Source organism: Oryzias latipes, chromosome 16 (assembly GCF_053564925.1).
Source record: "Oryzias latipes strain Hd-rR chromosome 16, Olatipes_Hd-rR_3.1".
Lineage (NCBI taxonomy): Eukaryota > Metazoa > Chordata > Actinopteri > Beloniformes > Adrianichthyidae > Oryzias > Oryzias latipes.
The window spans coordinates 21,300,216-21,326,833 of NC_136252.1; the positions used below are offsets into that span (position 1 = coordinate 21,300,216).

Here is a 26,618-nt window from a genome sequence, read left to right on the forward strand (position 1 = left end):
AGGTTTGAAAGGTTAGCTGGAGGTTAAAGCGACAGAGTTCACACACCGTGTTAAAACCTGCGTTATGGATCAGCCCATAAACAGGACCTCTGTCCTCTTGTGTCGACGCATCAGCAGATGTACAAAAACAATTCTGCCACAACAGATAAGAGGCCAGAAAAACATGGGCACACATTTGTGAGTTCTGCAACAACATGCCATGCACCAAAGTGAGAGCATTCGTGAGTGCCAAAAAATGTCCAAACATTTGATGCGTTTGAAAGAAAACATTTTCCAGTCTCCCAAAACCACAAAGACCATAAACTGAATTGTTGTATGGAGTTTAATTTGTGCCAAAACCATGCTTTTGGTTCAGCATGAAGTTTTTTAGACTTAAAAATATCATGACACATGTTTTTTGTAGTTGTTTTTCTGCATTTCTGACAAGGATGATTATGTTTCACCTTTTTCTGTGAAATTCCCAAGAAGTGTTTGCTTGTATTCCTATGAGGCAATATCTTTGGCCACCTCTGGTGTTCGTTTTTGGGCTTGTTGTGCTTCAGGACTCAGGAACTGTCTAGACAAAGTAACCATAAAAACCTGATTTATGGTGCTCCTAGATGTCTCTTAATAAAACTAACAGCCTTTTGCATTTTTCAACATTTAGAAAAATTATTTGGCACAAAAACAAAAAACATGCATTTTAAATTTGACTGACTTGACAAACTTTCAGGCTCTATTGTGGCCGGTGATGTTTTGTAGTATGGAAGTTTTCCCTTAACACCATAAGGAGACTGTTTAACTACATTTAATGGGAGCTCAAACTCTTTAACACCGTTTTATGAGAAATCTGGCATCACGTAAACAAAAATGAGGCTTACTTAACAAGTGATCCAACAGGAAAAAAACAAGGCGTTGCAGCTAAAAATATACAAATTTGACTTTTGTGAAGTTTTAATCAACAAACATAAAATGTGTAATTAATATAATTATCTAAAAATGTTATTTTCATTAAATCTTTGGTTCTAATTTTTCCATAGCAAAGTTGTGTCTTGTTCAAGGTGTGGTGTTAAAGTTCAACTTTGATGGGTTTTTCCTGTTGCCTATTCCAGTTCAAAAAACATCCTTTTGTTTACGCTTGTTGATGGAAAATTGAAGCTGTTTCTAGTGTTGACTCTTTTTTGCAGCTGACTAGGACTCCGGTTGAAAAGTATAAATCACACACATGAACATAAATGAACAGATATTTATTGCTGCTAAAATAGTACATCGCTAACAGTACGTCAGAATCATTTTGTTCCATAACAAATCCCATTGAACATCTTTTTTTTTTAGTTTACAAGCAGATACCTATAAAAGGATATTTGTGTGAATTCCAGTTTTTGAGACATTTTGAGGTTTTTAAGTCACTGCTAAACAGATTTCATCATTTTCTCTAAAGGAATGCACAGAAATCTCAAAGCTTCTAGAAATACAGCTTTATACGACTGAAAAAATTATACTTAAATATTTATTTTATTATAAAAATCAAGTGAAAAAAAATTAAAATTGAACTATTTACAGTCACTATGTGAGAAAAGTTACACCTAAGTGCCTCAAATACAGAGAAAGCAGACTTTTCTGTGAGTCTATAATAAAACCAAAAATAATAAAGGTGGCTTCTAATATAAGAATATAAACTCCAGGCTTTATTTCGACGAGAGACTCGGTTCAAGTGCCGTCTTTTTTATAAACTCACTCATATTGTAGGATTCATCCATTGTGGGACACAAATACTTGACCCAAACTAGCAAAAATATACCATAATGCACTTTTTGTTTCAAGTGATCAAAATCTAAATTCATTTAAATACAACACTGTGAATTTTTCTCGTGTGAACATTGTTTTTGTAGAAGACAGAATTACGTGCAACATTGTTAGCATTATTCAGTCACTTGAGTCAAGGACTGGACTTCATGACACCTTTCCTTTTTTGCGCTGGGTGAGTAATTTTCATCATGCTTTTCATCCAGACCTGACCCAAAACTTCCACACCTTAGTTTTGTTCGACATTACTCTCATTTGCTTCTATTTATATTTTGCAGAACTGCTGGTTTAACTTTTTTGTGTCATCACCCTAAAAAATGTAGCACCGCCTTGTTTAAGTCTATGAGCTTATTATCATGCAACAGAGGGCCATCAACCTTTACAGATCAGTGGCAACAAACATTTTAGAATAGGTATATGACCATTCAAAGTCTTACAGCCGCTTCAGAAATATAGTGTGGTGTATTTTTCTGTGTCCTCCAATGGTTTTACATGGCAGCTCTGTTCTAAAACAGTACAAAAAGCACAAGGAGGCATGTCCTGGTGAGCTTAATGAAGTTTAACCACAGCGCTTTGTACCATAAAATGTGCTAAAGTACTTAAGTACCCTCGATCCCCCATTAGGGCTTTATTTTTCTAATCTTTTCACTTCAGTCAGTGGCTCTGCCTGTTTGCTAAGCTTTTCTTTGACAGAGTACCTTACGAGCTACAAGAGCTGGACTGAAAGAATTTCCCCTCAAACTCCCAGGATGTTTTGTTTCCTTACATCTTCTCTGCTGTGGAAAATCACTCCTGTTAACCCCCACAACAGGTTATTTCCCAGGTCCCATTGACCTCTGCCACACCATGCTGTTCGGAATCCAGACTTTCCACCCAGCCTGTTTACACCCCCAACCAGTTTTTTTTTAAATAAATATATATGTTTGGCAGTTTCCTTCATCATCCGTTTCCAGCTGCTCATGCATTGCTGCATTAGCAGGAGCTGGTCTGGAGGTTGCCCTCAGTGAGGATGGAGGTGATGGTGGAGTGGTCGTACAGGCTGTCGTCATCGTCTGAGCTGAGAGCTGATGAGTCCAAAGCTTGCCGCATGGCTGCCTGGGTTTTCCTCCTGTTAGGAATGATTGATGTTACGTAGTACCATCTTTACAGTCTTTAAATGCAAACTTGTTAAAGCAGGAAGTTTCCTATTTATCTGCAACTTGAAGTCATTATGAGCTTTGCAGACAGAGAGCTCCCTCTGCTGGTCATTTAGAGCAATGTCATTTTCTTAGCTCTTTGGAAGCAAAACGGATCCGTTTCTTTGACGTACAGTGTATTAGATAATAGAATTTGTTAACACCCATGATACCGCATCTTAATTAACTCTTGGGTGTCTCTGCGTCACAGTAGAAGAATTTGGGATCACTGACAACAACATCACATGTCTCCTATTTTAGGATTAAAAAGGGAGGACACTGAGTCTGCCTCTTACTCACTCATTCATGGTGCAGCTGGAAGAATGTCACTTTCAGGAAATGCCTTACATAATCATTAGTCGATGCAGACAGCAAAAAAATAAAAATAAAATAAAGGCTTACTTGAGCTCCGTTTCCAGAGCTGTGACTCTGGCCTGCAAGCTCTCTTTGAGCTCCATCTGTTCCTCCATGTCTCTCTGAGCTTTCCTTCTCAGCCCTTCAATCCTCTCCAGCTCTGTTTCACTCTCATCCACCTGCCTCTTTAGAGCCTTCACTTTCAAAGCGAGCTACAACACAAAGGTGTATTCATGTCAGACTGCTTATTGGAATGAATCCTCAACTCTACAAAGTGTTGTTGTCATTATTACCTGGTCTCTCTGCTCAGTGTGTGCGTGTCTCTCTTCATCCAATGTCATGTTAAGTTCTTTAAGCTTCCTCTCTGAACGCCGTTGAGACGCCAACACAGAGTTCTTCTCTCTAAAAATAAGAAACAAGCAAGTGAGTGACAGCAGCTTATATCAGCTTTTGCCTGAATTAACTTCTGTGACGTGAAAAGTCCTTATTCTCAATAAAGATTTCATTAAAGAATTCATATTGTTGGAAGATTCAAAAAATATTCTTTATCAAATAATAAAAATGTGTTGGAATGCTAATTATTTATAAACCATCCATAACAGAACAGGACTTTAAAAAAATAATTTCTCTCATGCTGCACCTTTCTTCGAAGCGCAAGCGTTCTTCCAGCTCCTGGATCTTGTTCTCCAGCTGGGAGACTCCTGCTGAGGAGCGAGACTGGCCCTCCATCTCAGCCACGCGACTTCTCAGCTCTTTCAGCTGGTGAGGCACAAACATCACAGTCACAATAATCTCTGGGTCATGACGTGTACTGTTCTTTCTAATCCTTAAAACCTAGTTTTTAGCCATAATTCGCCTTTTTTAAGCATTAGATGCCATGTAATAATTGAACACTTACAATATTTTCTGATAGTTTTGGAATGTATGAATGGGTTGCTTTTGATTTAAACCAGATTTTCTTGACAATCATGTTTCCAGAATTTTTTTCAACATTTATAGCAAAAATGAAAAGAAAGGCAGATAAGAAAATATACATTTAGTTAAATTTGACCTAATAATATGGTTCAACTGTGCTTTGTTATAATTAAGGCAGCACTTTAACTATTTAAATGACAAATTCTAACCACCTGCCTGTCATGACATTCTTTAAGCCATACATTCTTTAAGGCCTACAATCCAGTGAAAATAACCCGGGCAGGCCTGATGTTAGCAAACAACAGAGTGGAGTCTGACGTACCTGTCTCTCCATGCCGTTTTTATCCAGCTCCAGGTCCTGCTTAGAGGAGCGCTCCTGCATGAGCTCAGAGCGCAGCTGGTCGATCTGGTCTCTGCTGCGGGACACGCGCTCCGTCAGCATCTCCACTGTGCTCTTCTCCTCCTCACACTCCAACTCCATGCATTTTAGTTTGTCCTGAAAGACAGCAGCAAACATGAATCAGCGGGTTTCTCAGGAGACCTTCCCTGTACAAAGAAGCAACAATACCTTATAATGATGTTGATTTCAGTTAACCACACATGCAGCAGTCATTTTATCAGAACAAATCCGCACTTTTAAATACATATTTTAAAAGAAATTATTATTCCAGACACAATTTAGTAGAAAATATCATTTTTTAGCATAATTTATTGAGCAGTATTGGGTTTTTCTCTTGAAAAATGAAGATCTGTATCGACCTATGTGGCTGCACCAAGACTGTATGATTGTTTTTAATATTAACAAATATTACCAGGGACTAATGACAAGGATGATTCAGGGCAGAAACTACCGGTACTAAAGGGAAGGACTTATTTGTTTTGTCCACGTGACAGGAGAAAAGGACCTCTTACCTCCAGGATGCGGACCTCGCGTGCTTTCTCGTTGTGGCTGTTTTTGCTGGCCTCTAACTCTCCCTCAAGGTGGCGCAGTCTGTTGGAGAGCAGTTCTTTATCCAGCTGATGGTTGTCTCTCTCCTCACAAGCAAGCTGGAGCTCCTTCTTCTGACGCAACATCTAGGAAGAAGTTAAAAAATAAGTTTATCTAATATGATATATTGTTTCTTTTCCAAAACAAGCTTCATGGAAATTGTATCTCAAAAAATTATAAACCAAATTTGGGAAAAAGTCCACAATAAAATGAACAGAGATGCGCACTTCTTCTTCCAGTCTCTTCAGGTTGGCATGATGCTTTTCCAGCTCAGATTGCGCATCTTTTCCGTGGCGTTGAGCATCCTGCATCTCCTTGCGTGCTCGCTCTCTTTGCTCCTCCAGCTGAGCACTGAGGGCGTGCACCTCCTCCTTCGAGGACAGTTTGAGAGACTCGTACTGTCAAAGGACAGAGGCAACAAAAGTTAAACAGGAAATCAGATTGAACAAGTTTTACCCATTGGTTGAAGACCTTCATGTATCTCACATCTTTGTTGAGTTTGTCCAGAGCTTTCCCCAGTTGGCTTTTGGTGTCTTCCAACTGGCTGACTGTCTGTTTAAGTGCCTCCTTGTCCCTCTCTGAGTTTTCCAGACGCAGACTTAGTTCCTGACGCTCCTGGTTAAGTTTGGAAAGTCTTCTTTTAGCCTCATCCAGCTCAGATCTCAGGCCTCTCATCTCCGCATGGAGGGAGAGTTCTGCCTCTGAGCTCTCTGCTGCGCTGCTCTGCAGCTGAGCCTGAATGGACCACAGATCGTTTATACAACCGTGTTTGAACATCTGCTGCTTTAGAGGTGTCAGACGCATTGAACTGTACCTCTAATCGGGAGAGCTTTTCTTTGAGTCGACTGTTAGTTGCCTCTTGGTCACTCTGGGTTTCTCTGAGAGAGTCCACGTCTGCCTGAGCTCTGTTCAGGTGGGATTTTATGGTCTCCAGCTCCTGTTCCGTTTCAGAGAGCTTTTCTTTGAGTCGACTTGCCTCTCTTTGTGCCTCGCCAAGCTTCTGCTCGAGGTCTGACACAGTAGCTGGATTTGGGAGCTTTTGGCAAAAGAGATAGGAAATGAAAGAGATTGATTGTTGTAAAAATGACCTAACATTTTTCGGTCAAACATATAAACCATGAGATTCAATGTTCTAAGTAATACTTTTACAAACCTTCTTGTTCTTCTCTTGTGCCTTTGCAATGTCTTCCTTGGCTCTCTGTAGCTGCTCCTTCAGCCTGTCGATCTCATATCTCAGTTCCGCCTCCTGGTTCTGGTGAGACTTCTTCAAAGAGATCACTTCCATCACCTTCTTGTCAAAGTTGACCCTCTGCTTCTCCAGCTCCGACTTGACCTTCTGCAGATCACCGCTAGATCGCTGGAGTTCGTGAACAGACATTTGACGGTATGATGACTCAAACAAAAGAAACAAATATTCCTCTTTTTAGACATTTCAATCGCTGTACCTGGCTGAGGATCTCTGTGTGTTTGGGATCTGGTGTCTGTTGTTTCATCATGCTCAATTTATCCTTAAGTTCCTTCAACTCATCTTCAAGCTCGTCTTTTTCCAGACGAGTTTGCAGGAGTCTAAAACATGAACATAGACCATTTCTCAATAAAATCATGTGTGAGCTTTCCTCACTTCTTGTGATAAGCAAAGGGGTTTTACATGTGAATAACGGACTTGCATCGACTAATAACAGACAACAAAAACAACATTTTCAAGCTACCACAATAAACGAAAATTACATATTTATAGGAACAACAGCTTTGTATGTATTCTAAACACAGACTAACTCTAGACTATCCACACCCTTCCTCTGTTTCTTTGTGACTTGTGCTTAGAGGCAGTTTTCATTGAATCAACCAAATGACAAAGAGGAAATCTCAGTTTCCTGAAGCTTTACTTTGTGACTAGTTTAAGAAAAATATGATTATTGTCCATCTTGAACATTTTAATTAATCAATTGTTTACGTTGGGTTTACACACTTTAGATGGGAAGCGGATCACTGTGTGGGATATGGAGGAGCTGAAGAAGAGAAGAACTGGGTGTGAATAGTCTTCATGGAGCACTACAGTGAACACAGACTGTCAATAACAGGTCAGGCGGTTGGTATTAGTAAGTCACATCTAAAGTTCTACATATCTAAACCTAAAATGCTGTTAAATCAGGGACCCTCACTGTGGTTCAGGGTGGCTGGGAAGCTCTCTGACAAAAAAGGGAGAGACAGTGACAAGCCAGAATGAGAGAGAACATAGAAATACGTTAGCAACAGACAAAGTGCAAAGAGAAACCCTAAAAAGGTGGTGATAAAGATCCTTGTGCAGATAAATGTTGGGGAAAAAATGGGTTTTGCAGCACATGCTCACTCTTGTTTAGCAGACCGAAGCTCATCTCTCGTGGCATGAAACTGCTCCATCCAGTGGCTGCTTTCATCTCTGCAGTCCTCCAGCTGCTTCTGCAGGGAACGAACCGATGTGTTGACCCGCAGCCGCTCAGCCTCAATTCCTGCTTGAGACTGAGATAGAAAGAAAAGGTGAGCATTTTTTTGAAGCCATCACACCGTGCAGGCAGATCAACTCTACACTGAAGCAAAAACCACTACAGAATCCCAGATGCAGCATTTATGGTTGATATGGTCCTGAAAACGGGTTAATCAGAATGAATCCATCATACAAACACAGTAATTATTTAAACTCCCACTCTGATCTTCTTTTGATCTACTGTAAAAGTTCTCCTAGTGGTCTTTTAATCACGATTATGCCGTTTATAACCAAAATCCAAAAACCCATGTTTTTTTTCCAGGACAAAGTTTTTGCAGAGCAGGAGCAGTTCATTAGAAATTCCCCTCTAAGTTGTGGATGGGACTGTTGGTGCAGAGCAAGCCCAACCCCATTTCCCATCATTCATCTGCTTACATGCTCTCCCGCTAGCTTACAGCCCCTCACACCCTATCCTAACATTACCGGTGCAACAGTCAGATTCCAGCTCAGACGAGGATAACAAAGAAATACCTGGATGTAGTCGTCTACAAGTGGATGCATGGATAAATGGAGGGGACCAGGGAGCTTGTGCCTTACCACTGTAGCCTCTACATCAGTGTTTTTCAACTGGTGTGCTGCGGCACACTAGTGAGCTGTGGGAGATGGTCATATGTGCCGTGGGAAATAGCCCTCATTTACTGATCTAAAAACATTTTCCATCTCCAGGATATCAGTTCTTTGTTCATCCAAACAGGCCCTGATAAAACACTGAGTAGTTAGGAATATCAAAGATCACAAAATACTTTTTTCTATGTGTTTATTTGATTCTATTAAAGACATTTTGATAAGAATGACTGTACTGCGATTTAGCTGCAGCTATAACAGTTTTCGGAAAAGTCCCGCCCCTTTAACTGTCTCCACCAATCATTCTTGGAGGCTTAATCACACGTCATCAATCAATCAGAAGTGGTTAAAGTCTTCACTTCCTTGTTCAGATTCTGCTTATAAAGTCTCTCAGTTCTAACAAAAATACCAGCTAACGCTCGTCTTTAGCGGTGTAGCTTTCCACAGAATCCGGTATCAGACCGTGGAACAAGTGAACAAAACCATGAAGCTCAGAGAAGCGAGTCTGTCTGCCTTTGGCGGCTGTTTGCACTACATCTCCCATGATGCATTGTGTTAAAGTGACAGTGTCTCTGCAATGAGTCTTTCTGTTAAACGTCTTGAAACCACAAAAAACAAACATCACAGTTTTTAAATCTTCTAACTTAACTTTTATTACATATTTTAGAAAAAACAGCTGCAGCTTCCAGCTTTTTCTGTCACAATTATCATAAAAAATGCATGTGAGATTGCAGAGGGGCTGTAGATCAATACAGAATATAGAGTTTGTCCTTTTTTAAAAGTTTTGGATGCTGGTGTGCCGCGGGATTTTTGTCAAGGTTAACGTGTGCCGTGGCTCAAAAAATGTTGAAAAACACTGCTCTACATCACTGCTACAGACTTATTCCGATAACATTTTTTTGTCTGTTCCTGATTCACAATGATTTGAATAAAAATCCCTCATAGGTCCTTCAGGACCCCCCTCACAAATAAAATATACTGTTGCAGCAAAAAGAAAATTAAGAACCAAAATATGCAAAAGGGAAGCTGGGACTGTTTGGTTGTTCCTGTCAGCATCTTCTACCATTGACCTAGTTTGCTCACTTTGTGTCTATTTGAAAAACACTGTCACATCTAATCTGCTGGGTGCTTTGAGCGTTACACACCTGAGACACCTGCTCCATGTTGCTGCGGAGCTTCTCCATGTCGGCGCCGTACTGCTGTCGAAGCGCCTCCATCTCTCGATCATGCGACGCCACCTCATCCTTCAGAGCTCCTTTCAAAGCTGTGAGCTCGCGCTCCCGCTGTCTTAGCGCGTCCTCCAGCTTCTGTTTCAGCTGACAAACCTCCATCAGTTGAGTTTGACAAGACATCAGGTCCTGCTGACAGAGAGAATTCAGACAGTCTGCATACTAGCTCCAAAATATCACTCATCTGGCCTTTTCAAGGTTGGCAAACTTTTTAAAAGTTTTTTAATGAAACATTGCTACACTGAAAGGCTTTTCTTTTAAAAGACTGCAAGGAAAAGTTCCTGCTGTTCATGTCTGGGAGTGTTTGTGAGTGTCAGATGTGGTACCGTCTTTGAGCCGTTCTCCCTCCTCAGCTCCTCCTGGAGCTCAGCCAGCTGGTCCTCCATATCTCGTATATGTTTTTCGGCGCCATCCCTGTCCATCCGAAGCTGAGTCAGTCTGTGAGGAAGAGCGCATTCACTCACTGTTGCACTTTTAAAGAAACGTTTAGGAGCTGACCTTTTTTGATTTGTATTGAGTGCAAGTAGTAGTGACTTCACGTTTCATCTAACTGTCCAGCTCATGACTCACAGATTATAGCATTTGTTTTTTGTTTTCATTTCCTGCCAACCACATGATAACCCCTGTGCTGAAAATGGGTAGTGTCATTCTTCAGCTGACCTTTTTGGTTTTCCAGACTTAAATGTTTCTGTCAAAGTAATTTCTATATTTGACTTGGATTAGTATTAATCTGCCTGTAAAGGTACTCCAATAGCAAGGCCACTCATCCCAAAAAAGTCATTAAAAACCCAACCGCAGGAAAAAATAAAAATGACAAAAAAAATGTTAACTATTGAACTATTAAGACAAAAAATAATTTGTATGATCGCAGTTCATGAAAAATACATTATAGTGATGATCTATTGTGGTGTGGGGCTGCTGTGCTATAGATGTGGTTAAAGCCTTGAATCGACCTTAAAAAGATTTCAAAAATCTTTCAAATTAGAATGCTTATAAGGAGCACTTTTCCACATCATTGAACTGCAGTATAAAAACTCATTTTAAAACGTGCCTAACGTTTCCATTTGTTGGATCATATAAAACATTCAGTAGACAGATATTTTTTCAAACACTATGCAGAGAGTTTAAATGGTGAATGCATCAGTATGGCTGACTGAAAAACAGATTTTGGTGTGTAAAAGTTTATTTGTGTCATCCTAATTGTAAGAATTCATATTTTAGAATTATTGAGGAAAACCCCTTAAATTTACATGCAAATTATTGCCTGTATGACAGCTAAACTAATATCAATGAAGAAATGTCATCAAAAGTGCTATATTGTCTGAATAATAATGAAATGAATAAAAACTACTTGAATGGAGATGTGAGAAAAGGATTGAAAGTCTTTGTTATCATCTGTAGCGCTTTGAAGAATACTTGTGGATGGGTGCAGATGTGTTTGAGTGTGTGTAATGCAGCGTCCTCACTCTGATTGGGTTTCATTCAGCTCTGTATTCTTCCTGCTCAGCAGCTCCTGGAGATGCAGATTTTCATCCAGACAGGATTCCAGCTCACCTTTCAGAGCAGGATCGGAATTACGCGCAGACTCCTACAGGAGTGATGAATAAATAAGAGAGCTGAAACACAAGACAAGGCCGGGCCTCTGGAGGCGTGAGTGATTGGCTTTTTAAAGAAATGTTGTGGGCTTGCATTTTCCAGCTGATCAATGCAGATGAGCTTGAATTATTTAAAGCTATTAAAGATTAAGACTTTACAAGCTACACAACATATAAAGAGTCATTATTGAAGTTGGATTATTGTGCGTGTGCGAGCACCTCTGACTGGGCCAAAGGGATTTACGGATTAATCTGAAGTACGACGAGGAAGCCCTCAGACTTCCTGGTAGGATTTGTTAAAAAAAAACACAAAAACTCCTGAAAAAAATTCTTTAGTAAAACCCAACAAAAAAATGTTATTAATCTATTGTCTTGCAAAGTAGATTAAAAAAACTAAGTGCAACCCCAATAAAAAAAAATCACAAAACATTACTCTTTTTATGTAAACATTCTTTATAAGCAGCTATTGAGAGAACTGGGTCATCTATGACAGCGGTCCCCAGCCCCCAGGCCGCAGACCGGTACTGGTCCGTGGGTCATTTGGTACCGGGCCGCAAAGAAAAACTAAAATAACTTACATGACTTCCGTTTTATTTATTTCGGAATCTAAAAGATGTTTATTTTGAAAAATTGCCCGATTCTCTGCTCCATCCATCTATGTTACTCTTGACGCAGGCCAATTCGCTCGTCTCGGTCACGTGATAGGATATCGCTAAAATAAAACCCAGGAACTAGCAAAATGAATAAAAAACAAACGTCTTTGGTAAGTTTCTTTGCCAAGTGGAAAAGGCCCAGCCAGGAGACAGAAGAGGAGCCTTCAACTTCCAAAAAAAGAAAGCTACATTATTAGACAGTATCAGGAGTCCTACTTAAATTACGGATTTATCCCAACGGGAGATTCCCTCGAACCATTTAGCATTGTGGTGAGTTGGATTTTCCATGCACTTATTTTGAAGGCATGTTTAAATGTTATAATAATAGCAACCAGGGAGTGTTGCGGGCAGAGAGGACGTTGCTCATGTCATAATTCGCGTTTATTGTTATGTTTAGAAAATACCACAGTTTTCATGCAAGTCATATTATTTTGTTGTATTGTAGTGTCGGTCACGTGCGCGTTTGGTCTGCTGTCAGAGTTCCGCAGGCTGCAGGGGTTACTGTCAGAGCTGGCATCACAGGGAATCAAATCAATCCCCTTTGCCTGCTTTGGTTGAGCACGGGTGTTTCTTTTTGCCTACGGGTCCTTTCATCTGACAGTTATGTTGTTTCACCCTTAGTTATTTCTTCCTATTGTGTTTACTTCTTTTTAGCACCATGACTGTGGGAAGGAGAGAGGACGATGACACTTGTGCGATGTACAATGTTTAGTGTGTCAAAATAAAAGTGCAGTGTACGTCTTATCACGTGTCTCTGCCTTTATTGCAGCGTTGCTGCAGCGTGTGTCCGCCACGCCACATATAACATACCGGTTCGTGAGAATTTTGCAAGACATCAAACCGGTCTGTGGTGCACTAAAGGTTGGGGAGCGCTGATTTAGGACATACAAACAGTAAACACCATGTTTTACACAAACATCGTCTAACACCTGACTTAAAGGACAGAAAGAACAGACATTTCTTCCTGTCAGAGGTACGAGGGCCTACCAGCATTTTCATCTCTACTCCACTTACCCTTCTTTCTTCCTGTAGGGCAGTTTGCAGTTCAGCCACCTTTGTCTCCAGCTCCCTTTTTGCTCTCATCCACTCTTCATGAGGGCTTTCTTTAGGCTGGTAACAAAAAGAGTGTAAGACGAGACATACATGTAAAAGGCCTGTTCTACTAAATTGTTAGGGGGGGGGGGGGGGGGACTCCTCAGGGAATTTTTGTCAGTTTCAAAATGAACAAACCTTTAGGCTCTGGAGATTCAGATAAATTGCTTCAACTTTCTGTCTGATGACAACATCTCTCTCGTTGGATCTAAAAGGAAGAAAACCCTTCAAGTCATTCACGCTGCAACTAGCTGAACGCACAGATGAATATGGGAGTAAACTCAAGGTTTATACCCTTGTTTTAAGATGCTGTAGAGGTTCTTCATGAGCTGCTCCTCCTCACTGCTCATCTCAGCACTCTGAACCTGGTCCAGCAAAAGGTCAGGGGTCGCCTTCAGACATAGATCAGAAATCTCTGCTTGCAATACTGCATGCTTTGCGGTGCTTAGAGCTCACTCCAGAAACAGCTGCCACGCACAAACACGAACGAACGACGAGTTCTTACCCGTGTGTCAGGTAGGTCCACCTGCAGACGCTCTTTTGAAGACCACTGGCTGCTGGAGCGGGACGCAACTACAGAGCCTTGGTTGCGACCCAAGCTGCTGTTAGTGGAGGACGGAGGAGAGGTGTAGGGGCTTTGGCTGGTGTAAGGAGATGTAGCTCGTGGAGGCTGAAGTACAGGAGGGAGTCCACTCTGCTGGCTAGCAGGTGCTCCACCATCAAACCTGTTTTTCAGCCTGCTGAAAGCACTCTGTCTCTGATTTACTTGAAACTCATGTACTTTTTGGGGTGGGTACGGGTTCAGCTGACTGTCCCTAAGGGACTCCTGTGACCTGCTGAGGTTGGTAGCTTGGTAAGAGCCTCCCCACATTCTTCTTTCCACAGGCCCTTCTCTGCCACTCGCAGCCCACGTCTCTTCGTTGTTACCCCTCACTCCAATTCCTCCGTCCAGATTCCCATAGCTACCAGACTTCCCATCCCCAGGGGGTCTAGACAGCTCAAAATCCTCGATGGCAGGCACTCCATCTCTGTCTAGCAGTGATCCGTGGGATTGAGCGCGGCGCAAAACCCCTCCCTGGCCTCCCCCTTCTCCTGTTTCTCCATATGTTTCCTCCACTCCCAGCCCTGGCTTGACTGTTCTCCGAGGAAGACTACGGTAGTCAGGTCCATAGTCCGTCCTGAGCTGGACCCCGTACGAATCTCCCTTCTGGCCATCTTTCAGGACCACATAGGGCTGGCCGGCAATTCCCTGCACCCTGACTGCTACCCCGTATTTGGAGGAGCTCGGAGGCTTGTTCCTGGGCTGGGGCGCAGGGTGCCTCCCACCGTCTCCAATGTTGTCGATGAATCGGATTTGGACGCCATGGTCGACGGCAGTCTTGTGGCCTGAAGACTGCGTGTTCATGCTGGCAGCAAAGCAGAAAAGAACAACAAAAGTCGGCTTAGGCATTCCTGAACAAAGATTTTTCACTTATAACTCCAGCTTATAACTAAATATTACTTATCCTCATACCTTATACAATAAAAAAACAACTTTTTTATTTCAATTCATCACTCAAAGTCTGTCTGCAATGGAAAAAGGAAGCAGGTTATCGTTCAACATTTGCTCACTGATAAGGCTAAATGAGTAGTGTGAGCATGCTGGGCATTCCAAACGAAGCAGTGGAGGGAAAAACCATAACGTAACCTGACCTGCACAGCTTTACACTGCAAAGTAAAAGTGAAAGAAAACAGGAAGAGCATTAGATCCTAAAAAATCTCCTTCATCTTCCACCTCCACTTTAACAAACTGTCCTTGACCAAATGTATGACAACATTTGATCTTTACCTCAACATCAATTCCAGGTTGTGTTTGCATTCGTTTAGGAGAACATCAGAGAGGATCACCTGACTGGTAATTTGATGCAATTTTTCTTTCGAGGAACAAAGCATTAAGCTGTACAACAATGTGTGTACACTAATACGACTAAGGCACTTAGAACTAAAGCCTTATGCTTGCTAATTATCAAACATGACCTTACATAGCTCTGTTTGCATGTACACTCAGTCACATAAAAAGAACAAGCTCAACTACAGTTCCCCAAAAGGTACTTTTTTCAGTTTGTTTTCAAAATGTCTGAATCATAGACCGACAGGAATATTCTTTACATGTAGAATTAGCAATCAATCTCAGACTAAAAAACAAATTTTTAGGCAAAAATAAGTAAATAAAGACAAACACCTGAAAATACAAACCCAGAGATAAAAGCTTAGTTTGAACAAATGCAGATCTACGGGCGTTTGACTGCTTGAATGAACTTTGTCCTCAGCGTCTCTGTGAGTCATTAACCTGGAGGCACACTGTCATAGATGGCACTCCCCATGTGAGAACCAGCTAAACCTTACTAATCTTTGAAATGTACTAGACACCAGCCCTAATTGCTTTAACCAGACTTGGAAAGCTTAAAAGCACAGAGTTGCTACAACAAACATTCATATCCCTTGTTAGATACTTAAATGAATTTAATATACTATTTTGAAACAGAGAAATTCTAAAAATTGTGAAATAATCTGCCAAACATTTGGTTTAGTTGCTTAAATGCTTGAGATATCATATCAAACTATCACTACTTATAGAAGGTCATTATAAAAAAAAAAAGAAAACAATGCTGTGGCTCATGATACTGACTCCAAAACTATTACAACACTCCCCCTGACCTCGCCACTCTTGCGTATTCCACTTCCCTCCACAGCCTTTTGAGGAGAGCAGCAGAAAGTGGCCAGGGGAAGAGAAAGGGAGGGTGAGGTTTTCTTCTCTTATCAATGCGATAAAATCCAAAGTCAAACTGTTCCAGAGTACAATCCTCCCTCCTGTACACATTGGAAACTGCCTGCAATACTTGCTATCAAACAAGTAACCGTTCTGACGTGGAAAAGGCTCAAACTCAAACCAGACTGGGGAGTTACTGACAGCTTTTCAAATGAATGGAACTGTTAAAGGGAAAGAGCAAGTGATGATCGACCTGAGGATGAAATAATAAAGCGTTTGTATACATTTCACGGTTACTGCCATACATAACCACTAAGCTTAAACAGACCTAATTACCAGATTTGAAGAGATGGTCAATTATTTCCCATCCTTTGGGAGCTGCAGAGAAAGCTCCCTGCCACAACACATTTATTAAGTCATGCATGAAGTCTGCAGCCTGCTGCCTCAAACCAAGTCATGCACTGAAGACTGTTGCAAAGATACGTCAAATGAAAAACACATGCAACAATTTTTAGTGGTGCTTTGTGATGTTTTTGTCGGGGGGCAGTTGAATCTGGTCACCGAAAAGGAAATTGCACAGCGAAGGTATATAGCTTTAGAGTTTGGCTCTTGGTTTTCACTGCTGTAAATGTTTTATTTTTGCTGGGTCAAGTAGGCATTGCCAGCTCAGAGGGACAGGGGTGAGGTGGGGGAGAACCCATCCCATTGTCTGATTGATGTGGGGCGGAAAACCAGGGCAGCAATTCTGAGAATGCATAAATCCTAGACATTTCAGTTTCCCAGCGCTCTCAATCGGAAAACAGAAAGCATATTTCAGGGGCAAAGTTTTCATGCTTTCAAAATGCAATGAGAGTAAAGAATATCAAACAAGTTTTTCAACTATCCTTGTCTGTAATCACTCAAGATAAGAAAAGTTTTGTCTGTTCAGGCACACAAAAGTTTTTCACTCACTAGATGAAACTTATCAATACTAAAATCATAGAAAGACTGATTTTTATTGACAGCCAACGATTATTTCAGCCAAAAGCAAGGTTTTGAGGCTTTTCAGGCAAGTTTTTTACCCTTTGCTTAAAATATGCTGACAGTCCTTCTTCCACCAGCCTCTAATTCAATTCTCACACAGTTTAATTGAATTGGAGCAGCTTCACCGTTAAGATCTGAGATGGAATAGAAACCATGTTAAATGAAATTACAGTGAGGGAAAAGTGTGAAAGTGCCTCTGCAGACTTACTTATGTGTGATGCTTCAACCTGTTCCAAAGATGAAACAAAAAGCGGCACAGCAGGATAAACAAAAATGCTTTCAGACGGTTAAGAAGCTGTAGAGGTGATCTGCTTCCTCGGGATAAGAAAACTCCCTATTTCATGATCAAACGTGACGATATGAGCACAGTAAAATGATCAACTTTGGAAGTCAAAACAATAAAAAAAATGTTTTTTTTACTCAAACTTTATATTAAAAGTAAAAATAAATGGACTACAGCAAAAAGACACCAAAACATGTAAACTATAGATCCTTTGTGTGTTCTTTAAATCGGTCACTAAAACTGATTTACAGCTGCCTGAACCATCAAACCTGCACTTTGAAAAAAGTAATCTGTGCGGTCTGGCCCCAGTGAATCATTAAGTTTTAGGAGGAGGACCAACAATATGGTGAGCAATATTGATGCACTCTTCTTTTCAAAGCCGACAGTTATCCACTTAGCCCTTACATTCTTGACACACCAACACCCCCCATACACACACACAAACCCCTGCTCTACTTTCACACTCTAACAAACAGCCCTTCATCCCTCTTCTCACATTTAGAGGAGATCCCTGGCATGTCAAAGCGTAACCTGAGTGGTGCCAAAAAAGAACACAAGTGTCACCATATTAGGAGCATGTAGGCGTGCCCCTCCCAAGTCCCACATTCCTGACACTTGTCCTTTTGTTCCACTCACCTGTTCAAGCCAGGGAGTCAACAGAGTACCTGGTTATTAGGACTTCACATCATTACTAGCTGCTGCAGTGTTTTATTTATGCATTTATTTACAGTAATGATGTGAGCTTTTAGCTTACTTGACCGGTTAAAAGCCAAATCAGGGAAATTTCTCACCACAGTCGACTTGTCTCCCTACAGTTAACTTAAACCACTTAAAGACTGTCATCATCTGCTGCTGTTGAGTCATCTGAGACATCCAAGCTTTAAAGAGGCCAGCTGTGCTTTAGAGAAACAAGCAGGTGGACGTCACCTGTCTGTCCAGAAGTACTTTTATTCTCTGATTATTCATCATTAATATTTTTGCCATTTGGATGTATAGAAAAAGTTTATATTATAAGCATTCTTTGGTTGTTGTTCTCTTAGTAACAGCAGTCTTCACAGAAACAGCTCTGTGACTTTGTTTTTTTTAAATAAACGAAAGTTTAGCAACTAAAAGTACTAATTATAAGCTAACTGTAGCTTGTTTTAATTTAAGCTAACATCATTGTTATCAATCACAAAGACCTCATTTCTCTCTAAACATCGCGAACTGTCAAGCACATAAAATATAACACACTGTGATAAGAGCTTTCCACTCGAATGAAAGAAATAAAAGACCGGCATAAGACCCGTAAAATCCCTCAAAAGAAATTACATGACTGAGTGGGCTAACTCAACTGTCTGGTTTAACCGTCTGGCTACGAAAAAGCCACTTTTCAAATGATCCAACCGGAAAAGTCACCTCTTGTCCCAAACGTTATCCCTCTGCCTCTTTTTGACGTCTCCGTTCCAGCATACAGGTGGTAATGTCAGTTTTCTTCAAAAGAAATCCAAGACAGTTCTCGCAGAAAACGGCGGGGGGTGCAACTCCAGTTCAACGAAACGCAGCTACAAGTTTTCAATGCTGTTGGAAAATGCAACCTGTTACCTTTTGTTGAGATGTTGACGCCCCGCCCACTGCCTCTAGCATGGGATGCGATTGGCTGAAGGGGGCGGGACAGAAGCTCACTCCTAGCAGCGCTATTGGTAGAATCCTACGTCAGTCACTCAGCTTCAGTCGTTGAAATTGGGATTGCAAAGTGAAAAAAACAAGAAAATGATAACTAGCAGACAAAAAAGAACAAATGGTGATGATTAGTTTGAAATTAGTTTAAACAGATTAGCAAAATGTATTAAAAAATCAAACAACTATAGATAGATAGATAGATAGATAGATAGATAGATAGATAGATAGATAGATAGATAGATAGATAGATAGATAGATAGATAGATAGATAGATAGATAGATAGATAGATAGATAGATAGATAGATAGATAGATAGAGAAAATGTTGATGTTTTTAATCAAAAAACAAATCAAATCTAATAATTTGCAAAAGTGTTTGTTATTTTTCACTAAAGCACATATTACTATCAAGTCAGCTTTGGCAGAAGAAAAAGCTGGTGTCATGCTCCATTTCGAATCTTTTACTGCTTTAGAAACACCAGGCCAGCATCCTTACCGAGTTCTCCGCCCACGCAGCTCCTCCCAGAGCTCCGCTGAATCTGCGCACACCAACTTTCCACTCCACCTCATCACTTTGCTTGGTCAGCAGGCTGCACGCACCGTCTCACGCACCGGGAATGGGATCATTACTGGATTCAAAGAAAAACTTCCGATTCTTCCGATTCTATACTTTGCAGAAGTTGCTCTTCAAGCTGCAGGGATAGCTGCAGGTGCAGGCTGACACAGCAGCAGTCACCAAGAAGATCAGCAGTGAGTCACCAACTTTAGATCTTCCAAGGCGCAGCAGGGGTTTGTGGTTTCTAGGGAGTTTGAGATTTTCAGGAATCCACGCGGTTTTGTTATCAGTTTGGGTCTGCCTAGTTGGATTATTTTGGATACAACTACATTCCAAAGTCACTGTAACCAACAGGTAAATAACTGTGCGTAAAGTTGGTGACGTTAAGGTTAGTTTGACAATAAGTTATGAATAACTGTGCGTAAAGTTTATTGCGTTAACTTTATTTTGACAGAGCGAAAATAAGAAATATTGCAAACTTATTTTAGACAAGAAGTGTCCATTTAACCACAGTCATGGCAAAATGGTTTAAAGATTTCCCCATAAACCTGAAAAACGGAAACGAAAGGGTCCGCTCGGCCTCTGAATCTGGTCCGCAAACTCGACCTAAACCCAATTTTTCCCGGGATAGTTTGAAGGGAAATCAGCGTAAAGATGGAGGAGTTGGAAGTTTGCTGACTGGGAGAAACAGGAAAAATTCGGCCACTGAGCTGGGTCGCAACAACAGTGGTTACGGTGGGACAGTTTGGGACAGCCTAACCAATGGAAAAGGTCGCAAAAACTCCAAGGTCGAGCCTGGAGCCTCCGATGAGAATCGCCAGGTGAGGACCTCCAGCCTGGCGCAGGCGTACATCAGCAGGATGATTAAAGTGGACAAACAAGACAAAACGCCCAAAGTGAATGGAGGTACTGAACAGAAGCAGCATGACAATGACAATGGAAAGGCAGACATTAAAACGGCGGTAAGTACAAAAAAAAGTCAGACTAAAAGCAAAGTAGTGAGGCGGGGGAAAAAAGATTTGCTTCCCTGTTGATTTAAGCTCTGTGGTTTCTTATATGTTTTCTCTCATCTCAGTTCATAACCCTTTATGAAGTTTCCACCTCAAAAGAACGCAGTGCTGTTTCACTTCATTGTTTCACATCAAACAGACAAACACAATGCACTGAGGTCTTTGCACAAGTATTTCCATTTATCCCTCCATCACTTGTCACTTAGTCATGAAAACCACACAAACACACAAACACTATAGATTTTACTAAATGTAAAAGATATAAAAAAGAAACAGGAGTCATGATATCATTGTCCTTTTTTTTTAACAGCTGATAATACTGGAGGACTACGCAGACCCCTTTGACGCTGAAAAAACCAAGGAGCAGAGAGAGGCTGAAAGAGCAGGGGTCAATGATGGGTACATGGAGCCATATGATGCCCAGGTCATAATCACAGGTGAGGCTGAACTCATGAGTTTATCTGTTGTCAGTGCTGTTGTAATTGTCTTTAAGGTAGATCCTTAAGGCTTTCCAGAACTCCTGGCAACTTAAAAAAAACTGAAATACAAGTTCTCTTGTAGATCCAAATCAATTCCTTTGAGCACATCTTTAAAAACTAATTAATATACATGATAAGATTGTTGATGTGTGTTGTCTTCACATTCCTCTATGTACACAATGTCTTGCGCTCTTATGAAATCATCATTTTTAAAGGGACTTGGAGCCAATCTGGACCCCAGTCTTTTGACAAACTTCCCTCCTGGCAGGCGGTCACTATAGTAACAGTGTTGTGCTGGGACAAAGGGTGCAGCTTCCTCTTCCAGCATCCTGTCTCCTGCCTCTGTTTCCTTTGCCCCATTCTCTTGATAGGACATCAGCCTGAATGCCCTTCCATCCCCCATTCCCCCTATTCCCTAACAACACACATTCAGGGGAGCACATACCTTACACTTTATGGTCCCCTCTATGTGACAACAATCAATCCCCCTCTCAACCATAAAACCCAAAGGCTGCTCTTCACAATCGCCAGCTCCCCTACCACCAGACCTACCCAATCACTTCCCAGCAGTCAGGAAGTGGAGCGGTCAGTCAGCCAATCAGGAGCAGTGTTGACCTTTTCTTCCTGGAACTCCATTGTTTAGGGACACAATAGTGCAGACACTCCGGCTACCTGTTAGACTGCAAAAAAACATTCTAGTAATACATACAGCATCTCCTTGTGCCTCGGCTTAGTTTGCAAAACAATGTTTCATATTAAACAAAGACTTATATAGCTGTTTGTGTTTTTTCTTCTAAGTAAGATAAATAACGTTAAAATATTCCATGTTTATTTGAATGGGATCTACCTAACCTTCAATGAGTTGGCCTTTTCTGTGTTTTTCTGTATATAGATTCACCTGTCTGTTCTATAACTTAGAGAATATGCTTTGTAAATTCATTGGAGTACAGAGATTCGGTGGTGTGAAAAAAACTCACGGGTTGAATCTCTCGGCTCATCAACATCAGCGTGTTTCTTCCTGTGTAGAGATTGAACACTAATTTATTAACTGCTTGGTTATCAATCATGAAAAGTTCAATATGCAAGAGAAACATGTAAACATTTGAACATCAATTTTCATGAAAGGAACAAATAAATAAATAAATGAAAAAAATAAAAATCACCGGGTGGATAATTGATGAACTCTGATGTTAAGTAATGTGAAAAAAAAGAAAGGAAATAAATGTGATAAACTGTTTTAGTTCCTACATTTTCAATTATTCTCTGTGTCAGTGTTGCTAACTAATCATCTGCTCTGTTGTAGATGTCCGCCGCCGGGGCTCAAAAGATCTCCTGAAAGTGTGTGTACTGTTGGACAGAGGTCAGAAAGAGGTGAAGGGGGGAGACGAGGGAACGCAGTCACCACCAATCATTTATGACACCCCCTACGAAGGCGGGCTGGAGGGCCACAGCGAGGGAGTGTGGATCCCTGTGACAAGACCAGAGTCTGACATCCGTCCAGCTGGAGAGTACGAGCTCCCATGGGAGTGGAGAAAGGAAGACATTGTCAGAGCATTGTCAGGTAAAGAAAATAAGCAGGGTATGGGAGGAAGGGTGGGGGGAGGGGGGAGGACAGATGCCCAGAGTTTTGTATGTCCAGCTAGCCCACACCATAATAATTTAGTGTTTGCCTAAGAGAGCGGAACAAAACAGCAAAACCGAATTCCCCTCTCCCCAAATATAACATAAAATTAATAAAATAAGTTTGTTTTTTTATTATTTGTTTTGCATTTTTTATTGTCTTTGTGATCTTTAATTTTTTGCATTGAGTGACTTGTTGATGTGATTTGTACTTCAAGGCCACAGCAGAAATCTTCCAAAGTTGTGTTTATTTTAGTAACTCTGTCATTTGGTAAGGCTTATGAATTAAAAAATGGCATTGTTCTTTTTCCTGTAGCTCAGTTTGAGACTGTAGATTGTTCCCTTGGTAAAGAGAACTCTTCAACCTCCGGCCGTCAGCAGCAGCAAACCCTCAGGCAGAGGAACTGGACCAACAAGGCTCTCGTCTCAACCTCTTCTTCAGCATCTTCTTCCTTGTCCTTCCCATCCTCTCCGATTCTCAAACTCTCCCCTCTTACATCATCGCCTCTTTCTTATCCAACACTCAAGCTGTCACAATCCTCACCATCATCCAGCCCGACTAAGCTTTCCTCTTCATCCTCCACTTCTTCCAATTCACCACTGGATGGGGAGACACCAAAGGTGGACTCAAGCCTGCCTCTGGAAAAACAGAGGTAAGAGGATAGAAGACATACTTTGTTATTTTCTTTAAAAAGATTATAGAACATAGAAAAATGAGATTTAAAAGACTAGTGACCTGCAGATGAATGCAGGGGATGAATTAAACCCAATATAGGTTGTTACCATTTGCCCTTTCAGGGAACTATGCATTAAGATCAGGAATTATCTGGAAGCAGAGATCATAAATACATATTTGAGACCATAAATACCATATATACTTTATTATTTACAGACAGGGGACCATGTGCATTATCTTCCTCATGAAGGTTACAAATTGCACCATTGATTAGATGTTTTTGCCTTTGTTTTCATGATGGAGGGACTGTAAAAAGACAGGCAAAATGCTGAGTGATTTAATCGTTTTACACAGTGAGACCTGAAGTCTGAACCTGGAAGTGCTTTCAGGTTTATAGACTAAAACCTGGGCTGTTACTCTGGGATCTTACTTTCTTTTCTATTTTTGTTGTCGGCTAACAACCATCACCTCCACAGAGTAAAGGACAACTCTTATCTTTTATCTTTTTTATCTTATCTTCTGGTATAAGATTGATCAAAAAGCAGTCTACTCAGTCTATATTTTCATTAATAATTCACAGAAATGACTTAACCAAATTCTAATATACTTTTTTTAGGAACATTTGAGCCATTATAATACATATTCCTTCCCAGAGGCATACCACAGCAGCTCCAGCATCATAGCTTGCTAAAATTAGACATTGAACTTGGGGTCCAACAGAAAAGACTTATTTTCCAAGCAAACATTGCACATTTTCCTTGTTTTGAATACATGTGCGTTTCATATGTAGCACTGTCAGGGGCCTGTTATCACGTGGTTTTTTTTGTGTGTGTGTTGTACTTAAATGTCATTGCATTTTGCCCCTAAAGCTTCACAGACACATACAGAGGGTTTATATTTAGTTCCTGCCCGTGGGTATTGTCAGCGACACCTTATGTGTGAAGAGTCTGCAGAGCCACATATACTTTTGTTTGCATTATTCTAGTCCTTACCTGCAACAATAATGCCTCACATTGCAATGTGCCTCTGAGTTGAACTTGCAATACAACATCGTTTGACTGTTTCTTTTTGGTCTGACTCTCCCATTTTTCACATGCAACAACATGACATGTGCCGTAACCCCACAAGTCACTCTTCTATAATGTCCTGATATAATGTCTTTGTTTCTTCACCTCCCCCACCCCACCCCACCCCACCCCACCCCTCACCGGCCTCCCAAGCTGGTACCATGGCAGCGTGAGCCGACAGCAGGCTGAGGCTCAGCTGCAGCGCTGCAGGGACGCCAGCTTCTTGGTGAGAGACAGCGAATCAGGAACCAGCAAATACTCCATCGCTCTGAAGTGAGTGCGGGCATGTGTGAAATGCATGCTCAATGCTGATAATTATGCAGCATTAAATGTAAATGTTTCCTACACAAATGCAATTTTTGTCCTTTTTGAGGCAGTGCTAAGAGGTACAATAGCCGCGACTTTTAGCAACTCCTTATAAGGTGTTAGAGAAAGACCATTAGGACTCAAAGATGCTTGTAGTAAGTGTGCCAAGAAAAGGTTATTTTGGATAAAGTCTCATATTCTGTTCTTCTATTGTGTCTGTGACTGTGTTCTTTATACGCCTGAGTGCACATTTGTTATATGGTGTTTTTCCGCATCATTAGCGCTATTGATACATCCACTGAACTCACACAGACTCATTTAAGAAAGGTTCATGTCTCAGAAGCCCTGCCTCTGTGCTTGCAGCATTTTCTAAAAACTGTGTGTGTCTCTTTTTCTTTCTCTTTTACAGGACCAGTCAGAGTTGTGTCCACATCATTGTAGCCCAGACTAAAAGTAGCAAAGGCTTGGGCTACACACTGGACCAGAGCAGCTGTGTCTTCCCCAGCATCCCTGAGCTGGTCTGCCACTACTGCACACACAGACTGCCTTTCACAGGAGCACAGCATATGACCCTGCAGCATCCAGTGCCCAAGCCGCACTGAATATGCATGAAGAACAGACACATTGAGTCAAGCTCAAAAATGCACAAAGACACACACCACACAGACAGGCTCAAATGTGCTGAAAAAACAAAAAACTGATAAACTTATCACTCAGCTGCACACAGATTCAGAAGATGTGCTTTGGTCCAGTTTGTGTTCCAAGTCAATGGGTTGATGATTTCTCTTTTCTGTGCCCCCTAGTGGACATTATTGTACACTACGGTAAACTGAAACAACTTCTGCCTTTTGCCAGGAAAGTAAACAAAAATGCATACTTTACCTGCAGCTGGATAAGCAACCATAGAGAAATAAAAATACTTGTTTTTTAAACCAAGGTTCAATATTTAGTACAACAAAGAACAATCCTTACTCATGTAATGCAATAGCAACACCATTGATTAGCTGTGACAGAATTAATTTTTGGAACAGGACTAAAGAAATTAACTTATGATGATCACAAAAGCACTGAAAGGTTCCCAGTTTGCATACCAAAAAGGTTTTATCTGGAATCAATAGAAGTTTAGGCTAATTTTCCAGCTACTGTTGGTTAGGAGACAGAATCTTATTGATCAGATAATTAGCACAAGTGCAATGGGAGAGTTCCCATAACTCTGTAGAATACAAGGCAGTAAGTGATGTTAACCAGGCCTACTTAAAGTATGAAGGCTTTGAGGTAAGAACAAAATTTTACCAAAACAGATTTAGGCTTTTTTTTGCTGAAACTTCCCTAATGGGTAACTGAGTAGAATAAAATGCAACTGAGTGAATTGTAAAGTGCTCCTTTGTTATGAACAGTTGTTTTTTTCTTTGTTGTTCCATATTTGGATTTTTCCTAACATGATTTTTTTTTTATAATTTCCCACTGGGTGAAACATTCTGTTTCATATATTATATTTTAATTTTAGTAAGTCTGTCTTTTTGGTATGCTAAAAGAAGTTGTTCCTGTCTCCAATATTCAAGATTTGTTGGTTTATCTTTTTTTTACTTTAGGGTTTCTGTAAACAACAAAATCTTGTTTAATTGTGAAAATACATGTATGCCCAACAACAAAAAATGTACCTATGTGAAAATAAAACAGAGAAAGATATAAAATACTTGTTGGATATTGTGAATGTTGCTAGCTCATGTTTCTAGGCTGTGTATTATTAACACATATCATTTATTCAAAAAGGTTTAATTGAAATAGACCAAAAAAGTAGATCGTTAAGCTGATAGTCACAAATGTAATTTTAAAAACCTACCCAGAAAAAAAATCTACAGCCTATTTTGTAGCAGAAAAACTGCTGACCTGAGTATGAAATTAATTAAACACATACACACATATGCAGTAAACAAAACTGACAAACCTGGATGCACACACAATCAGACGTAAATAGTGAGTGCACAAATAGCCTTTTCTCACACAGCCCTGAGGGAGATTGGCTTAAATCACCAACAAGAAGCCAAACTTAAAATATCAAGAAGCTTCATCTTCACAGAGTTGCAGGGAAGCTCATGCTTTTGCTAAGAAATTTCTCACCAGCAAACACCAGTGTGTTGCTTTGTTGGTCTGAGCATCTCTAACAGAGCATGTTCATGGCTGTGTGTGTTAACTCTCGGGTCTGCAGCCATGTGTGTGCACACGCTGTCCTTGTCTATGTGTGCGATACAGAGAGAAAAGGAGTCAGAATTTCACTGTTCAGGGATTACCAGGTTGCCATGGTGATTAGTTA

At 40.7% G+C, this 26,618-nt stretch overlaps 2 protein-coding genes across 17 annotated transcripts; one reads left to right on the forward strand and one right to left on the reverse strand.

Annotated features, from left to right (window-relative positions):
* Positions 1-1,211: 1,211 nt before the first annotated feature.
* cgna (cingulin a) lies at positions 1,212-18,637 on the reverse strand. Of its 16 annotated transcripts, none has more exons than XM_078932663.1 (21): positions 18,514-18,637; positions 13,380-14,280; positions 13,169-13,266; positions 13,013-13,082; positions 12,797-12,892; positions 11,001-11,122; positions 9,861-9,972; positions 9,451-9,666; positions 7,568-7,716; positions 7,380-7,406; positions 6,662-6,783; positions 6,371-6,582; positions 6,032-6,253; positions 5,704-5,952; positions 5,445-5,615; positions 5,142-5,303; positions 4,552-4,725; positions 3,955-4,073; positions 3,608-3,716; positions 3,363-3,526; positions 1,212-2,893 (listed from the first exon to the last, which is right to left on the reverse strand). In XM_078932663.1, exons 2-21 carry the CDS (start codon positions 14,277-14,279, stop codon positions 2,758-2,760), a joined length of 3,630 nt encoding a protein of 1,209 aa, XP_078788789.1. In that variant the 5' UTR covers position 14,280; positions 18,514-18,637; the 3' UTR covers positions 1,212-2,757. The 16 variants fall into 16 exon arrangements, with proteins under 16 accessions (XP_078788789.1, XP_078788793.1, XP_078788791.1 ...); XM_078932667.1 differs by having other exon boundaries at positions 13,169-13,239; positions 18,328-18,555; XM_078932665.1 differs by having other exon boundaries at positions 9,451-9,663; positions 18,328-18,555.
* Positions 18,638-19,108: 471 nt separating this feature from the next.
* Positions 19,109-25,998, forward strand: she (Src homology 2 domain containing E). The gene is made up of 6 exons (XM_004078142.5): positions 19,109-20,108; positions 20,467-20,593; positions 21,939-22,196; positions 22,572-22,908; positions 24,152-24,271; positions 24,714-25,998. Exons 1-6 carry the CDS (start codon positions 19,662-19,664, stop codon positions 24,904-24,906), a joined length of 1,482 nt encoding a protein of 493 aa, XP_004078190.1. The 5' UTR covers positions 19,109-19,661; the 3' UTR covers positions 24,907-25,998.
* Positions 25,999-26,618: the final 620 nt, after the last annotated feature.

What these genes read in the sequence shown, in the direction of transcription:
- cgna (XM_078932663.1), bottom strand. Translation starts at nt 14,279, where the DNA reads ATGAACACGCAGTCTTCAGGCCACAAGACTGCCGTCGACCATGGCGTC. An exon ending in GGGAGAACGGCTCAAAGACG is followed by an intron (nt 9,667 to 9,860) that starts GTACCACATCTG and finishes TCTCTCTGTCAG; the next exon opens with CAGGACCTGATGTCTTGTCA. An exon ending in CCCAGCCACCCTGAACCACA is followed by an intron (nt 6,784 to 7,379) that starts GTGAGGGTCCCT and finishes TTCATGTTTTAG; the next exon opens with ACTCCTGCAAACTCGTCTGG.
- she (XM_004078142.5), top strand. Translation starts at nt 19,662, where the DNA reads ATGGCAAAATGGTTTAAAGATTTCCCCATAAACCTGAAAAACGGAAAC. An exon ending in AGGCAGACATTAAAACGGCG is followed by an intron (nt 20,109 to 20,466) that starts GTAAGTACAAAA and finishes TTTTTTTAACAG; the next exon opens with CTGATAATACTGGAGGACTA. An exon ending in CATTGTCAGAGCATTGTCAG is followed by an intron (nt 22,197 to 22,571) that starts GTAAAGAAAATA and finishes TTTTTCCTGTAG; the next exon opens with CTCAGTTTGAGACTGTAGAT.